At 52.6% G+C, this 18,413-nt stretch overlaps 1 protein-coding gene across 1 annotated transcript; it reads left to right on the top strand.

The window, feature by feature from the left end:
- The first annotated feature begins 6,919 nt into the window (after window positions 1–6,919).
- On the top strand, window positions 6,920–7,787 carry LOC120654273 (homer protein homolog 1-like). Its single transcript, XM_039931785.1, has 3 exons — window positions 6,920–7,096; window positions 7,183–7,290; window positions 7,365–7,787. Exons 1-3 carry the CDS (start codon window positions 6,920–6,922, stop codon window positions 7,785–7,787), a joined length of 708 nt encoding a protein of 235 aa, XP_039787719.1.
- Window positions 7,788–18,413: the final 10,626 nt, after the last annotated feature.

Here is an 18,413-nt window from a genome sequence, read left to right as displayed (position 1 = left end):
CTGGTAGTCCCGGTACGTGCTCGCCACTTGTCCAAGATCGAGCGCACATACCGTTTACGAAAGGCACATTACCAAAGAACATAGAGAGCAATTTTAATTTTAAACACAAAGTGGTACAATAATTAAATTATTACAACTTCGACATAGGATGGTCCAAATCTGAAAATAAAAGGTTCAACAACATGATTCAAGTTTGGTTCAAATGAAAGAGACATGAATAATAAAGTTTAGTATTTGTCATGATCTCCCAAGAACCCATCTTGCCGCGGAAACGATAATCGCAACAAAAGTAACGGCGTCTTGCTCAAAGGCGCCATCACAACCATAAGGACCTACTCCTCCCCCACACTAGGATCGGCGGGGTAGAAGTGGCCAAAAACAACCTCCGGCTCACCTGCAACTTAGTTTAGAAAGCAACATGAGTACAAAAGGTACTCGCAAGTCTTACGCAAATTAGATAATCAAAGATCATGCAAGAGGCTCAAAGAGGCTTTAAGATTAAGTTATTATTGTGCAAGCATGAGCTCTCTAACCAACATCTAGCTCTCTAGGAAAGTTAATTAATCTTGCCCAACCCACCACAAGTTTTAGTTGTTTATGACAAGAATAAAATAATTCATCATAAAGGTGTCATAAACCGTTTCCAACATAAACGAAACTTTCTACGAAGAATTCGTCGGACAAAGAGTGAGCTCATATCCGAGAGCGCGGCAATTCAAATTGATTTAAATCTTGCAAGGGTGTACTACTTTACCCACACGACGCAAGAACCATGCGGCTCACCCAACCGATCACATTGGATGAGGGGTACTCGCGACAACCGTTTCCAATTAGGCTCAACCCTTGAACATCACGCCAAGCTTACGCGGAGAGTTACCTATGTCCACCGGGGACATTTCCAAGCCTCTCTACATAGCACCCTTGGTCACATATCTAGTACCGTGCATCAAAGACCAAGTCTAGAAGGTAATTGGATCATCTCTACCATTATTTAGGATATGTGGTAGCACGATAAAAATTGCTCAAAACCGAGGTCATCCACGAACGGTCCTTAATCGACTCAAGCGGACTATGCCTCCGAGACTCCTTTCTCTAGGCCCGAACATTCCGCCCAAATCACGAAACCAACTTTCCACCATAACCAACACAACCTTTCCAACATGACCTAAACCAAAATGTGCGATCAAGGATAACCAAGTGAGTATAGTGTGATCCTATTCCAAGAGTTTTCCTTACAAGTCATAGACCCATTCTAAGCATGGCTAAGCATCTAATCAATTAATTAGTTACTAGCTACAAGTGGCAAGGACATGGATATAACAAGGCAAGGAAGGTAAATGCATAAAATAGGTACGAGAATGCAATAAATAACATAATATAGATGTTGGTGTCCAGACCCGGCGGTCCGGCACCAACTAGTGAAGATGCTGCGTGATCCCTCACCCTAGATGGTTGATGCAAGAGGCAACATAGTAACGCACGGGTTTATCCTGGTTCCGGCCGCGAGGCCGTACGTCCAGCAAATGTGTGCGAGTGCACTGTACTATCTTGCACCGGGGGTGCCTGTAGTAGGGGGTACAAGCGAGGCGAGAGAGGGAGGGAAGCTCCCAAGTCTCTGCTAGGTGATTGAGGCAAGTGCCAATATCAGGAGAACGAGCGGGCGAAGCTAAGGAGTTGGTCGTATGAGAGCGTTGAGGCGAGAGAAACAGAAAGAAGATGGAGAAGATAGAGTCTGCCCTCCCTTTTATAGACACAAGGAGGGGCGGAGTACATGTACGGGAGGGGTAGAAGTCGTCGTCCTCTCCCCGAATCGGGGGCACACAGCGGATTCCTACTATAGAAAGTACACTGTGGGGCACTGGAGATCATGACGCTGGGCGTGCGGTTGTCCTAGGCGGCGTCCTGGCCTTGCGGAGATCGCGCCGGCGTCCTGGTAGCTCCAGCGGGCGTCGTGGTGATTGCTGTGGAGGGTACCGTCCTTCGTGCTCGACGTGGCGGGGCGCCGAGGGTCCTGCGGGCAGGGGTCTTGCTCTGGTCAAGGCCCGGGCCGCGTTCGAGGGTCGCGCCCATGCCGATCGAGGGTTCCGCAGTAGGGAAAGTACACGGGGTAGTACAGGGAGTTGGCAGCACAGTGGCGAGAGAAGTGCTGGGCACGTTCTCACAGGGCGTCGCAGGTCCCCACAGTGGCACCACAGTGCCGTGGATGGTTGAGCAGTGACCGGAGTTAGCGGATGGGACTCTGGTCACAGCCGCTGTGCGAAGTGGTGGCCTGACGCCGTCTGACCCGGGTGTTGCAGTGGAGTTGTTGGCATTTAATGCCTCCGTACGGCGGGCGGGTGAGCAGATGGGTCACTAGTCCCTTCTACCGAGGGGTGGCCTCGAACGAGACGGAGTTGATCCGCTCCCCCGAGGGTAGGTCTGCTCCCCCGAGGGTAGGTCCGCTACCCTCGAGCGAGGCGGAGGCGCGGTGCGCTATCGAGGGCTCCGGCGGGGGAGCCTCGAGCGAAGCGAAGATTGCTCCGCGAGTTCGAGGGGGGTTTGGATGGGCTGCACTGTGGGGCCAGGCCGTAGGCTGAGCGCGGAGTGGGCCTCTTTGAGTCCTTTCCTTTCCTTTGGATCGGAAGGAGACTGTAGGCCTTCGTGGGCCTGATTGCTTAACTCATGTTTTGTGTTTTGAGGGCGGTTTAGTCCCCTGGTTAGGGTGCCCCTAATCATGGTACCCGACAATAGCCTCCGAGCATTTATTGGGGTGAGCATCAGCCCTGTAAAGGCTTGATCCCTCGAGGGCGTGACTCGAGTGCTGACCGTGGGTTTGGTTTTCCCCGCGGGGGCGTGTCGGCGCGCCTGCGGGTGTTGCTGGAGGAGATTAGTTCAAGATCGGAGTTCGCCGATGGAGAAGCGGTGGTAAGGCCACTCCGAGTTGTCTATGCAAATCATGGTCGCCTCGGGCACCATGGCGTTGCCGCCGGGAGTGTCACCGCCGCACTGACGGGAAGGTTTGAGCTGGGCTGCGGAGCCGGATGGAAGCAAAGGGAAGAATCGGGTGCTTGCGGCCCTACTCAAAGCCGGGGGCTGTGGGTTGAGACGGGTCTGACCCCGGACCCAACACTAGCGGGACGAGGAGAAGGCTCGGGCGCTAGGCTAGGGTTTTGATCCTCGAATGTGTGAAGTTTCCTCCGTGGGGGCGCGTCAGTGCACCCGCGGGTGTAGCGCCCAAGGCCTTGGAGGAGTGCTTGCTCTCGTCCAAGGGCTAAAAACGTCGCTCTGCATGGTCGATCAGGTGTGGCAATCACCCAGCTTCTTTTTCAGCCGGTCTCGGCGTTCCTTTCAGCTGGCCTCAATGTTTTCATGCTGGTACGGCATCCCGTAACTCTGTTGGTCAATCTGGCAGGCGCATGCAAGCGCGGGAGGTTTGTTCGACACGTGGGGTTTCACAATCGACGGTAGCCGATTCATTCGAGGGTGCGGCCTGAGCCGCGGCATGCGAGGAGCCCCCGAGCCTTGGCCTGTGTGAAGGCGTTCAGGGGACCCTTGACTTTTTGTTACGACCCTCGTCGCCCTTCCGCAGGGAGGAGGGGTGAAGCGTGCCATGCTACCCATGACCGGGCCGCGAGCCATGGTTGCTTCGGTGAGCTGCTAGCGGGTGGTTCAAGTGGACGTCCATACCCCGTTCGATAAGGGTCGGCTCATGGTCCGTGGACACGTCAAATAAAGCGCTCGCAAAGGTTTGCTAGGCAGGGTTCAGACCCATTCGATAGGGCCCGAGGGCTCGGTGCTCTCCCTCGATGGGATCCCCCTGCTAGGCACCCTCGGCTGGCCTTGAACACGGTGTAGGCATCTCGAACTCCGCGTTCGAGGGTGGCTCCTATGGTATGCCCATGCAGTCCCTGACTCTGGTGATCTGGGGCGCCTGTCGAACCCTCGACGATCCAGGATTCGAACCCCTGCTCAGTAAGGCCTTGGAATAAAATTCCTTCGACTGTAAGGAACCCCCGAAGGGAATATTCTGTCACGGTTTGCAAACAGCGCGGAGTTGCCGGTCGCGCGCGCGGGTCTTTTGCTGGTCGTGGGCGACGTGGCTCAGTGCGCGCGGTGCAGTGCAGGTGCGCCTTTTCAGGCGGTCACCTCGGGCGGGTGGAGAGGCATGGGCGGCGGCAGGCTGACGAGATGGCGCTACAGTGCCGCCGCCCACGTCGGTTACCGCACTACGATTACTGCTGCACGTGCACGTGGGGGTCTCCGCGGTCGTGGGGCCCAGCCATCGGTGGCTGTGAAATCTCCCGCATTTATTGCGGTTGATTTGGGGCCGTTGCAGTGAATCTGCCCTGACGGGGTGAATAAAAGCGAGAGAGGGGGGATCCATTCGGCTCACTTGGCCATTCGCGTTCGCCTCCCCTGCATCTAGAGCCCAGAGTCAAGAAGCGAGAGGAGGAAGTAAGATCGAGCGCACCTTTGCCTTCGTCCGAGCCTGTTCCCCGCGTTCCCCGTCGATCCGGAGTGATGGTGCAGTACGAGGAGCCGCTGCCATGGGGGAAGTCCTCCGCCACCAAGGCGGTCTTGAAGGGGCTAGTCGGCGACGGGCTCCTACCGCCGAACACCGACCTGTCGCGGCTGGTGTGGATCACTCCGTGGGCGGAGGAGGTGGTTCCGAGGCCACCGAGCGGCTACATCGTGAGCCTCGTGCGGCTCCATGAGTGGGGGTTCGGCGTCCCCGTCGGCAGGTTCGTCCGTGCGCTCTGTGACCACTATGGGGTGGAGCTGCACAACTTCGCCCCCAACTCCATCTCGTAGGTGGTGGTCTTCATCGCCATGTGCGAGGGATATTTGGGGGTGGAGGCGCATTGGGACCTGTGGGTCCATCTGTTCCGTGGCGAGCTCTACACCGACTCCGTCCAGGGCCAGCCGTGGAGATACGCCCGCGCCAGTGGACTTATGCTCCACGTGTGCGGGCAGAGGGCGAACTTGTACATCCCCAGCAAGATGACCACGAATAATGCCGGGTGGACCCGAGGGTGGTTCTACCTGCACAACGACGACGAGCGGCTCCTCTCATTCACCGACAAGGTGCTCCGGGAGAAACCGGACTCATGGGGTTGGGGGGTGTCGCCCCCAGAGCAGCAAGCCAACCTCGAGGTGTTCACCGATGCACTACAGCATTTGGTGAAGAAGGGGCTGACGACAACCGCCGTCATCGCGAATTTCCATCGGCAAACGGTGATTCCCCTCATGGAGAGGAGGTTGCCGATCTTCGACTTGACCCCCGAGGCCGCGGCCGAAGGTTCAAGGATGTCGAGCGTGCCGCGCCCCCTCGATGCCGCTGCCCAAAGGGCGAGGAGCACGGTGGCGCGGTTCCCCTCCAACCCCGAGGATCTCTGGAGGATCAAGATGCGCCCCGAGAAGGGGTACATCAGTCTGGTGAGTCTGGCTTTCGATTGTCGTCGATTTCGCATCGTTTCGTCCCCTACTTCTTGCTCCTGATTTGGTCGCGCTTGCAGGGTCTAAGCCGCAAAGGCTACGTCTCGAAGCCACCACTTCCCGAAGCCTGCGAAGCGAACCGCCTGCACGCAGAGGCAGTGAAGAAGAGGAAGGACGTGGCGAAGGAGATCGCCTCCAGGAAGAGGGAGGGGAAGGAAAACCACGACAAGACATGTGCCAGAGCGCGGAGGGAGGGCCTCCCGCTGCCGCTCATGCCCGAGTCCACCGAGGAGGAGGATTCCTCGACCAACGGGGTCGATTTCTCGGAGTCGGTTGACTTTGAGGTGGTGACGGGCACAAGTCCCCCGCAGGCCCAGCGAGGGGCCGGCAACGAGGCCTCGATAATGACACTGGGCGAGTGGAGTCTCGCGCCAGCAACACTTATAGTGACGCCCGCAGCGAGGGCGAAGCAGAGGTTACCCACGCCGGCGGCGGGGCAGAGGTCGCCCGCACCACGATAGGACAGAGGTCGCCCGCGCCCGCGGTGGGCAGGGATTTACCCGCGTCAGCGATGGGGCAAAGGTCGCCCGCGCGTGTGACGGGGCTAAGGTTGCCCGCGCCCGCGGCGTTGACGGGCGGCGGGGCATCCACGGCGAGCGTGGAAACGCCCGGGCGGATGGCCCCGATGGTTCAGGCCGGCCTGAGGGTGACGCCCTCGGGTTAGTCGTCAAGAGGCGCCAGCGTGCTGCGGGCCTGGTGGAGCGGCACGGGCAAGCACAGCCTGAGCTCCCTGTCGGAGTAAGAGATGTCGATTTCGTTTTTCGCACTTGCTTATTCGATCCCCCGGTCCTCCTAACTTCAGCGTTTCTCCCCCTTTGTCCAGCCATAGGGCCACTACCAAGGACCCGGTTCGCCTCGCGCCGACCAAGGCCCTCATGATCGGGGCAAGTGCGATGCCGCATTCGGCGCCGCGGCCTCCGACTGGAGGGTCTCAGACGCTCGAGGCGGCTGACGCAGCGCTCCAGGAGGCGATGGCTCGGGGGACCCAGTCAGCCCAGCAAGCCCGAACACAGGAGGACGGGAACGACGCCGGTCAGAGCGGCGCTGCGGCGGCCACTCAGTCCGACGCCGAGGAGGTGGCCGGCTGGGGCGGTGCGGGGAACGCCGCCCGGCCGGATGTCGAAGTCGAGCCCAGCCGTGGCGATGCGAATGACGCCGCTCGGACGAAGATGGGGGACGATGCCGGCCGAGGCATCACGGATGACGCCGCTCAGCCGGGAGCAGGAGGTGGAGGGATTGGTGGGGACGCGCAGGAGCATCCCACCGGCCGAGAAGAGGGAGAGACCCTCGCCCCTAGGCCCTCGGGGGCTGGAGGTGAGGGCGCCACGGTAGCGGCGATGGCGCCAACGGTGCCAGTGGTGGAAGAGACCCTCGTCCAGAGCTCGCGAAGGCCGGGGACAAGGGTGCCACTACGGCAGCGACAACACAAAAGGCGCCAGAGACCATGGTGCCTGTGGTGGAGCTGCCGCTGAGCGAGGAGTACGAGGAGTCGGAGGATATTGACCTGGCCGCCGCGGCTAGCGCCGCTGCCCGGATCGTCGAATTCATTTCGGCCTCCGAGGGTGCCCTCGGTGTGGGGACGTCCGAGGGTGGTGCCAATGCTTGGTTGCCCAGGAGGCCCGTGCGCGAGGGGACTTGGGCGGCAATCAAGTTGGGGATCCCCCTGCCTTTGACCGCAACGAACGGAAGGAGACTGAGGCTTGGCAGGGCTTTGATCGGGCCAGCGGCGACATCGAGCGCGCACTCTGGTTCGCTCTGGACGCGCTCTGGTTTGCTCTGGACGTGCTCCAGGGGCAGCACCTCCAGACTGAGAATGTAAGTAATTGTCCTGCGATGCTTATCACTTTGCGCTCCATGATTTCTCGCTTACGTCCTTCTTTTTGCAGTAGCTGAAACAAATGTCGCTCGACAAGAGCGAGGAGCTAGGCTTTCAGTACACCAAGGCATACGTGCTCACAGAAGACAACTCCCGTCTGCTCATGCAGATAAGCGAAATCAACGCTTGGGTGGACGAGCTGGAGGAGCGGGTCCACGTGCGGGAGGAGGAACTGGCCCAAGCCCGCCGCGAGCGCGACAGGCAGAGAGCCACAGCCGAGCACAAGGCCCAGGTGGTTGAGGAGCAGGCGGCCGAGCTGTGTCAGAAGGACCAGGCGCTCGAGCAGAGGGACAAGGCGCTCAAAGCGAAGGTGGCCGAGCTCCAGGGCAACGAGGCTGAGCTCCAGACCAAGGAGGCCGAGCTTCAACGCAAGAAGGCAGCCGTCACCATGCTCACCGCGACCCTCACGGAGAAGGATGCCACCCTTGCTAAGTAGGAGGCGGCCGTTCGGAGCGCGGAGGCTGCCCTCAAGGAAAAGGAGACCTCCTTGTCCACACTTCAGGAGCTGGCGAATACCACACATGCTCAGCTGGAGGAGGCGCAAGAATGCATCAAGGGTAAGTATATGAGATTTTTGCTTAAGTTGATTCTTGGTTTGCCGAGACTCATCTTTGTTTTCTCGTTCAGAGCTGAGGACACTTCTTCTATCCAGACATTGGTTGCACATCCTCTTCTCCTGCACCTGGAGAAGGCGTCTTTGGGTCATTCACATCCTTTGGAGCAGTAGGAGTCTCCGGATCAGCTCCATTTCCTCCTTCTGCAGTATTTGGATTTGATACTTTTGCACCTCCAGGGACTTCCTCTATGGCACCACTACACACATCTCAGTCAGAAGCCTCTCATCCCTCAGCAGCAGAGATTATTGCTCAATCCATAGCTGCCTCCATTTTCGGTTCTCTTCCTGGTATGTCAAGCATTGCAACCTCCTTAAATCCTTCGCTAGACACTGCTATCACTTCACTTGAGGCCACAACTCTACCTGAAAATTCATATCTGACTTCAAACCTTTGGATTGGTATGCATGATTGGGGTGATCGGACTCCCTTAGATGCCACGGGCAATGGGGGTAATGGACAGCGATTGCCGCCAAGCTACTTCTCCCAGGGCCTTTATGGTGATAGATGACAAAGGGGGAGAAGAACATGGATTAAAGCTTCAGCATGGATTAAAGCTTCAGCTTGGCACAGGAGAGATGCAGAAGAGTAGAAGAAAACTTCAGATCAGAGTGTCTGTTTTAGCAGGACCGGTCTGACCGGTCTGTTGGACCGGTCTGACCGGTCATCACTTTTGTACTCTGGATCTGTAATAATTCGTACTTTAACTTCCTTTGTGGATTTGAGGATTGTAATGAGTGCTATTTTGTGTTATGAACCTTTTAAAATTATTTAAGTAAATTTGTGCTAGTGTGATGCTCAATTGAATGATGAACTGTTGTTTTTGGTGTCTGCCAAGACAGACCGGTCTGTTGGACCGGTCTGACCGGTGAGCCCTGACAGAACCAAATTTCCTTTTCTTTTGAAATGAAGTGAATATTCTTGTCATATGCATCACGTGTATCTTTTGTAGACATATTTGCACTCTTTGCACCCCATGAATTCTGAGATATAGGGGGAGCTCCTATTTGTTTAAATATGTGCAAATTGGCGTATGAGGCCTCGGTGGTTGAATTCAATTCAAAGCACTTATTTAGGGGGAGCTCATGATACATCTGAGAATTTAAAAGCTTTTATTTGACTCATTTGTAAGCTTTAATCAGGGTTGTCATCAATCACCAAAAAGAGAGAGATTGTAAGTGCATCTAGGCACTAATGGGTTTTGGTGAGTTGAATGACAACATGATTAAAGGACTAACGATATTATTGAAGTTGTCATGAGCAGGGATTTATTTGCGAATCAATTATTGTTATTAACTCATGTGGTATAGAATCAAACAAAAAGCAAATACTAGTAAATGTCAAGCATGTTGTGAAGAGAAACAAGAAACAAGTGTTCATGCAATGACAACAAGTGGTTTCTATCTATATGGCTTGGCACATTTGAGGTATAATTTGTTGAAAGCATTATTGCAAGGCTTCATGGGTTAATAAAAATAAATAGAAGACATACACTTGTGAGATTTATTGGTCTTATTTATGAAAGTTTGCAATGCGTGAAATATGGTTATCATTCATGATTACAATGCAAGACAAAGAAATGAAGATATGAGAATGGAATATTGAATTCATTGTTGGTGTGCAAAGCCTAACTCAACATGGCAAGGGTAAGTGATGAAGAAACCAACCGAGATGACTAGTGCAAGGGACTAAGCAAGTTTTGGTAGAGCGACGGCTCACCATGTGTGCGAATTGCTAAGGTGAAGTGCTAGTATCCGTGGGGTGTTCGAAGAATCATATCCAAGCCTTGTTGTGAGAAGCGATGCAATGCACCAAATATCTTATTGGAGTGACTTGAGGATCCAAGGATAGACTTGCAAAGTTATTGGGACTCTAAGTCACTAGCTCAAGTATGGATTTACTCAAAAGAGAAGATTATGCAATGTTGGAATCCCAAGTTTGTGGAAATCAAAGTATGGCAAATATGAAGTGATTCAAGACTCAAGTGGATGAAATGTGTTTTATATTTAATCTTGAGTATAGGTATGTCGTACTATCAAGAGGGATGCAACATTGATTATTTGACTTGGTCAAAAGTGCTCATAGATGACCCATGAGAGGATCCTGAGAGAAAACCTCTGAGAACTAACATAGAAATACTTAAATGATCAAGTCTTGACTTGATGGATCAAGTGGAGTCTTGTAAACAGGGGTTTGGGCTTCTCTGGCCCGGACCGGTCTGACCGGTCTGGGGCCAATGGCTAGTTTATTTGAACCGACCGGTCTGGGGCCAAAACAGATGAAAAACGCAACACAGATGCACAGAATATCCGATACTGCGTCACACCAACAAAGAGGGCCACAAACCAGACCAAACCGACCAAACCAGCCCCGGCACCGACCTATCTGACATCAGGACCCACCAAGCAGACACCCAGCAGAAGGCGGTGGCCAGAGGCGGCTGTTATCGCCATAAATTAACAGGATTAATTTATGGGCCGAAAGCAAGATGGCCTTAAAGCAGAAGACTAAGAAGACTTGTAAATCGGCTCCTGCGTGAGCATCTGGGCCACATGGGCCATGTATCCTTAGATTTAGTTTAAGATTAGAGATAGAGTCCGATCGGGACAAGATTAGCTTAGATTGTTTCCCAAGTCTCCGGACTATAAATATGTATCATTTGTTATTCGTAAAGGAGAGCGTCATCACGTCTCGCAAACAACAACTCTCGGCGCATCGCCACCCCTAATCCTAGGGTTTCATCCATGTAAGTGCCATGCTACTCTGATCGCTTCTTGCGATCATGGCAGTATTGTTCTTGCTTTTACCTTGGTATTACTCGTACTGAAGCGTTTTTTATGGCGAGTAGTACTAGTTATCCTGATGTTCGTAGCATGGCTTTTAGTAGATCTGTCGAGCTTCGTTGCTTATCATCTACGAATATCATGTTGTCTCTGTGCAGACACGTTTCAATCTCATGCTAGTTCTTGTCGCATAGAATTAGTTGCACAGAGGCAACACCCTGCTTCTTCTGAGTTTAATAGATCTGATCTGTTATGATTTGCTCTTATCTTAAGAGTTTGCGTAATATCTGCTAGGTTAGGCCTTGCAAACGGATTGGATGATCCGGTGGTGTAATAGATGCTTTATCTTAGCCTTGATAGGGATTGTTCCGGGAATCGGCTCTTGCTAGTTCTTAGGCCTCTGTTTTGGGTTGTGGTTTAGTTGTCTGTTATGTTCATTAGGCCTAGTCACGCGTAGGATGTTCCGATCTAGCAGTGAAGCTGTTATCATCGTGGATTAGATTAATTAGATTTAATTGAAGTAGTTTTTATAGTTATTTGCTTTATTCATCAATATCCGGATAGACACAGATCCAATCTGACACCGGGACTCGATCGGCTCTTTAAAGCCGATGCAAGAGTCATCCCGGGGAGCCGACCCCGGCTCGGACTTACATTTACACGTGTCTTTGTATGCAGGAAGCTGTTTGGAGCACGTTCGCACCCTCCTGATCGGGTATAGGTCAGGTGGCACGCCCGGCTTTCCACACATTCTCCGGGCGTGTGACGGAATTGCGGGCCGTCGACGAGGGAGCAGTGCCTGCCAGCGCCCCAGCGACCTCCCGGCTCTTCGTGTTGCCTGTCGCTGCTCGCCGGTGGGTTTCGACCGACAACACATTCTAGCACGCTCGGTGGGACCACTCTCGGCAACAACGTCCACTGCAACGATGACTGGAGCTCAAGATCAAGAACCCGCTCCCAAGCCGTCACGTATGAAGAGGTCCCTCCTGAACACAAGAAGAAGTATGATGAGATCAAAGCTCTGCTGGAAGCCGATCTCATCGGCTTTTTTGAGATGACCCGCAACCATGTTATCAGGTGGAAGGGGTTCTCACCAGAAGGCGCTCTTGACAATGTAGATCTGTTTGTACCATCTGAAGAGCGCACCAGAGCCCTGCGTCAGGAGATGAACTACATGGTGGCCCATGCGCTTCATCGGCACTCTCAGAGCCTGATGAACGAACTCGAGCGCATGGCGCACCGCGTCATCCAGGAGATTATCAAGAACCAGTACTCTCCATCGGGACCAAATCTAGGGAGTCACACAGAGGAAGCTGCACTGCATTCTAGGCCGCAATTGCCATTCTCATTTGCAGCTCCAAGACCACAGAGCTCGCCGATCTACGTCGTCCACAAGATCGGCAGTGATCCTGGAGAAGGCTAGTTCCTCACTGAGCCACCCAAGGAGATTCCACACGGCTACACGTGCGCTTACATCCCTGACAGCATCAATCCAACACGCGCGGTGCAGATGGTAAACCCAGGAGCTTCTCGAGCAGACGCAGAAAAACAAGCGTGGCTGGCAAAGTACGCTACTGGGCCAAGTGCTGAGCCATCGGCCCCAGGAGTTCTTATTGTGGAGCAGGTCAGCGCAATACTGAGAGACCAGTTCGGCATCCTGCCCAAGAGGAAAGCGATCGGCTATTCCAAGCCGTATACAAGTGACTATGACTTGATCCCACTACCACCCAAGTATCGGCTTCCTGAGTTCACCAACTTCAATGGGTCAGAAGGAGCTAGCTCCATCGAGCACGTGAGCCGATACTTGACGCAGCTTGGGATGATCTCAGTGTCGGATCCGTTGAGGGTCCGGTTCTTCGGCCAATCTCTTACAGGCCCAGCTTTTGGATGGTATGCATCGCTGATTCCGGATTCAATTCGAACTTGGAGGCAGCTTGAAGATCAATTTCATACCCAGTACCACTCGGAGGCTGCTGAAGCTTGAATTGCCGACCTCGCCCAAGTCAGGCAGAAGCGAGGAGAGACTGTGTCGGAATACATACAGCACTTCAGGGAAGTCAAGAACCGATGCTACTCGTCGCGCATCACAGAAAAGGAGGCAGTCGATCTGGCTGTCCTGGGACTCGCTAAGCCGATCAAGGATGCGGCTTTTCAGTTGGAGTTCACATCTTTGGCGCACCTGGTGCAAAAACTTACAGCATACGAACATTACCATCCTGAGTTGTACCAGGACAAGTTCAAGCACCATGTGAACATGGCACAGGCGGAAGAATCTGATGACTCTGGCGAGGAGCAAGAAGTAACCGTGGCAGAGTGGACCCGGGGGACAAACCCTGTCCCGTGCAAGTGGATCAAACAGCAGGGACTTGTGAAGGGCTTCGACTTCGACGTGACCAAGGCAGAGCAGATATTTCATCTTCTCCTTAAAGAAAAACAGCTGAAGCTCCCAGAGAATCACAAGTTACCAACGGCATAAGAGCTGCAGGGAAGACCGTACTGCAAATGGCACCACTCGTTCACTCATTCCACGGGTGAATGCAAGGAGCTACGTCGTCAGATTCAATCGGCTATTGAGCAAGGCCGGTTAATCCTGGCTCAACACACGATGGAGGTTGACACAAAGCCTTTCCCGCAAGCTAACATGGTGGAGCTGTCAGATCTCGGATCCAAGGGCCAGGATTTGGCATTCCAGATCAACATGATGGGGCCCGTGCGCCGCCATGACAAGTAGAGGAGAGAGGCCGCTTCTGGCAAACGGCCGCAGGATAGACGCGAACTGGAACAACAGCATGTGACCGAAGAGCAGGTGCGTCACATCCGCAATTAGCTTCCAGCTTCTAATCGGCTTCTGGAAAAATACCAGTACCAGTACAAGTTGCGCCACCGATATGAATCGGAAGAAGACGAGTACGAGCACCGCTCAAGAAGGACACTGGGGAGACGCCAGGCTGTACGTGACCACTGGCATTGCCCATTCTTCAGGTACTGTTGGAACTCCGGCATGAGCCGATTGCCTACTATAGATGATTGCTTGGAGTGCAGGCCTCGAGGACACCAACAGGACAAGACATCAGTGTTCCGGCGCTTAGGGCCCGGAACACGTCATGATGACCGTATGAAGAGGCCAACCAGGGGCGATTCCGAGCAAGAAGAAGACAGATACCATCATCCGCGGTGGTGTCCTGACGGGCTTAATCGGTCGCAGAAGCGCAGAGTACAGCGCTTGCGCAATCTTGAAGAGGCGGAAGCAAAGTGCCTCGACGTGCTGAGGAAAGCGCGTCCGGATCTCGCAGAGCAAATCAGGCGACCGCGAAGGGAGGAGGGACGCCCTCCGAGAAAAGAGTGGTGCCCGAAGCAAACAAAAGCCGATGAGAAGCCATCGGCTGATGTGAACATGGTATTCGTGCTCCCATCGGAGTTTCGGGCACCCCAACTAGAAGAATCGGCTGTCGCACAGCTGGATCTGGGTCCACAGCCGATCATCTTCGAGAAGCCCAAAGAGAAGAGCTACAAACACCTGAAGGGATTGTATCTCAAGGGCTTCATCAATGGCAAGCCTATGTACAGGATGTTGGTTGACACTGGTGCCGCAGTCAACCTGATGCCATACTCTGTGCTGCGCCGATTGGGTCGTTCTTCTGCCGATCTGATCAAGACCAATGTGATGCTCAACGACTTCAATGGACAGCCATCAGAGGCGATGGGCGTCCTAAACATGGAGCTGAAAGTGGGTCGCAAGACTGTGCCAACATCGTTCTTCATCGTCAACAACAAGAGTACATACACAGTACTGCTTGGGAGGGACTGGATTCATGCCAACTGCTGTATCCCTTCCACAATGCATCAATATCTGGTCCAATGGGATGGCGATGAAGTAGAAGTGGTCCATGCAGACGATTCCAGTGAAGTCTCGTTTGCAGATATGAATGCCTGGGACGCAGATGGACAAGAGCCGATCTCAGGGATCGCCCTGGAAGACTGTGATCGGATCGAGGCGACAAAAAACGAACTGAGGTTGCTCTTATCCACTGGCCTCACAGAGTAGACGCATCCTGGCGTGCTACGGGATGTAACAGAAATAGAGAGGCCGGTCCCAGCGACCGGCCCCAAAAAATAGAAAAATCCTGTGTAGGTTCGGAATTGCTACATCATGTACATACGATGGCCTGCTCTGGCGGTTGGCCACTCATCGACTATTTGGTTCCGAATGATAATGGAAGTGTGGAAGCGGCCAGCCCATGCGGTTGGCCAAATAGTTTTTCTCGTCATCTCCCTGTGTTTGCCGCTGATCTTGTGGATAACAAAGACTCGCCTGCGTTCGCAGCTAGTTTTTCAGATGACGGCAAACTCGGATATGGGTTCACATCAGCAGATGATTTGGAAGAGGTTGATATCGGTCCTGGGGATAAGCCACGACCGACATTTATCAGCAAGAAGTTGGATCCGGCCTTGCGAGAGGAGATGATTGCACTACTGAAAGAGTACCGGGACTGTTTTGCATGGGACTACACCGAAATGCCCGGTCTGGATAGAAGCATCGTCGAGCATCGGCTCCCGCTTAAGAAAGGGTTTCGGCCGTTTCAGCAACGAGCACGTCAGATGATGGCAGAAGTCCTAGAAGAAGTCAGGAAAGAGGTGGAGAAGATGTTGGATGCTGGTTTCATCAAGCCATGCCGGTATGCAGAATGGATCTCTAGCGTGGTACCGGTACAAAAGAAGGATGGCCGATGGCGTGTTTGCGTCGATTTTAGAGATCTCAACAGAGCGACGCCAAAAGACGAATACCCGATGCCTGTTGCAGAGACATTGATCAACACAGCTGCCGGCCACAAGATGATGAGTTTTATGGACGGTAATGCCGGCTACAACCAGATCTTCATGGCCCCAGAAGACGTGAACAAGACTGCATTCAGAGTACCAGGTGCAGTCGGCTTGTTCGAATACTTGGTGATGACCTTTGGACTGAAAAATGCCGGTGCAACATACCAACGTGCCATGAATTATATTTTTCATGATCTCATCGGCAAACTGGTAGAAATTTATATTGATGATGTTGTGGTCAAGTCCAAATCAGCTGGGGGGGCATCTAGAAGGTCTACGTCAAGTTCTAGAACGGACTCGAAGGTTTGGGCTCAAAATGAACCCAAAGAAGTGCGCCTTTGGAGTATCAGCCGGTCAATTTTTGGGGTTCCTAGTGCATGAACGGGGAATTGAGATCGGCCTGAAGAGTCAAGAAGCTGTGAAGATGATGAAGCCACCTACTACAAAGAAGGAGTTACAGAGGCTTATCGGTAAAATTAACTTTGTCAGACGATTTATTTCTAATCTGTCTGGACGCATTGAGCCGTTCATGGGTTTAGTGAAGATCAAATCTGATGATGAGTTTCGCTGGGGGGCAGAATAGCAACAAGCTTTCGATGAAATTAAAGAATATTTGTCCAAGCCTCCAGTGTTGGTTCCTCCTCAGCAAGATAGGGCGTTCTATGTGTACCTATCCGTGGGTGACACTTCTATTGCTTCGGTGTTAGTCCAAAAGCACGACGGCCAGGAGAGGGTGGTTTTCTACCTCAGCAGGCGCATGTTAGACGCCGAGACCAGGTACCCTGAAATTGAGAAGCTTTGCCTTTGCTTATTCTTTACATGTACAAAGCTTCGTCATATTTTGCTGTCGGCGGAAACAATTGTCATATGCAAATCGGATGTCATAAAGCACATGCTGTTGGCTCCTGTCCTGAAAGGCCGGCTGGGAAAATGGATGTTTGCATTGTCAGAGTTCGATATTCGCTATCAGCCTGCAAAAGCAGTCAAAGGACAGGCACTGGCGGATCTTGTTGCAGACAGGATCAGCACGGATATTGCTGCACTATTTGTTCGTGCTTGGGCTATGTTCTTCGACGGATTGGCTTGTGATGATGGATGCGGTGTGGGAATTCTGTTGGTGTCACCTCGAGGGGCGACTTACTCCTTTTCCATCAGGATGACTGCCCCGTGCACTAATAATTTGGTGGAATATGAAGCCGTTCACAAGGGGATGGAACTGCTCCTTGAAGCTGGTGCAGAAGCGGTGGAAATTTTTGGAGATTCAAAGCTGGTGATCTCTCAGCTCACGGAAGAATATAGATGTGAGAGCGAGGCTCTTTTCCCAATATGGATGCAGTGCCGTGAGTTGATGTCGCAATTCAGGTACATCAATTTCCACTGGATACGCAGAACTCTGAACAATGAAGCCAATGATTTGGCACAGATGGCTTCTGGGTACAGGGAAGCAGTCGATGGAGTCGATGTGGAAGTTCAGTTTCTAGAACCCGGAGACTGGAGAGCCGATATCTTCAATTACTTGAAGGATTCGGCTCGGGGGGCACCCAGAAGGATAAGACTCAAGGCCATGAAGTATGTTCTGATAGGGGATGACATGTTCTACAGGACCTTGGAAGGACTACTGCTTAAATGTCTGGGACCTTCAGAGTCAAATCGGCTCTTGCATGAGGTTCATGAAGGAGCCTGCGGTACTCATCAATCGGCTTATAAGATGAAGTGGCTGATTAGGCGATTGGGTTATTACTGGCCCACTATGCTTGAAGATTGTTTCAAATATTACAAAGGGTGTCAGGCATGTCAGAGGTTTGGCAAAATTCAGATAGTGCCAGCATCAGTAATGAATCCTATCATCAAGCCGTGGCCATTCAGAGGTTGGGCCATGGACATGATTGGTCAGATCAACCCATCGTCTAGCAAGGGTCACCAATGGGTCTTAGCTGCCACAGATTATTTCACAAAGTGGGTGGAGGCAGTGCCCATGAGATCAGTAGCGTCAAGAGATGTGATCAGCTTTGTCAAAGAGCACATCATCCATAGATTTGGAATTCTTCAGACCATTACGACCGATGGAGGATCGGTCTTTATATCAGAGGAATTCAGGAAGTTTGCCGATGACATGGGAATTAAGCTGATCAGATCATCTCCATATTATGCCCAAGCTAATGGACAGGCTGAAGCATCCAACCAGAGCCTCATCAAGCTCATAAAGAGAAAGATTGATGAATATCCTAGGCGCTGGCATGAGGTGTTGTCAGAAGCTTTGTGGGCATATTGTATTTCATGTCATGGATCCACCAAGACGTCGCCGTACCATCTAGTCTACGGCCAAGACGCTGTGTTACCATGGGAGATCGCGGCCGGATCAAGGCGTGTCGAGTTTTAGAATGATCTATCCGCTGAACAGTATGCAGCCTTGATGAACGATAATGTGGAGGACCTGACAGAACTAAGGCTTTGGTCGCTGGAGAAGATCAAAGAAAATAAGGCTAAAGTTGCTCATGCGTACAACAAGAAGGTCAGGCCTAAGGATTTCCAGGTTGGAGACTTGGTTTGGGAGGCAGTATTGCCATTAGGAACTAAAGATAAAAAGTTTGGTAAATAGTCTCCAACTTGGCATGGGCCGTATAAGATTGATCAGGTCTTGCCTGGGAATGCATACATGCTCGAGGAATTGGACGGTGTCAAGTTTCCTGTTGCTGTCAATGGCCAACACCTCAAGAAGTATTTCCCGAGCATGTGGGAAGGCGAGTAACGAAAAGCCGATGAGATCCATCTGGCTGCAAGTGTAATAGGCCAACACATTGAGTTGGCCGCAATATATATATATATATATATATATATATATAT

Source organism: Panicum virgatum, chromosome 1N, assembly GCF_016808335.1.
Source record: "Panicum virgatum strain AP13 chromosome 1N, P.virgatum_v5, whole genome shotgun sequence".
NCBI lineage: Eukaryota > Viridiplantae > Streptophyta > Magnoliopsida > Poales > Poaceae > Panicum > Panicum virgatum.
This window is presented reverse-complemented; position numbering and strand designations above follow the sequence as displayed.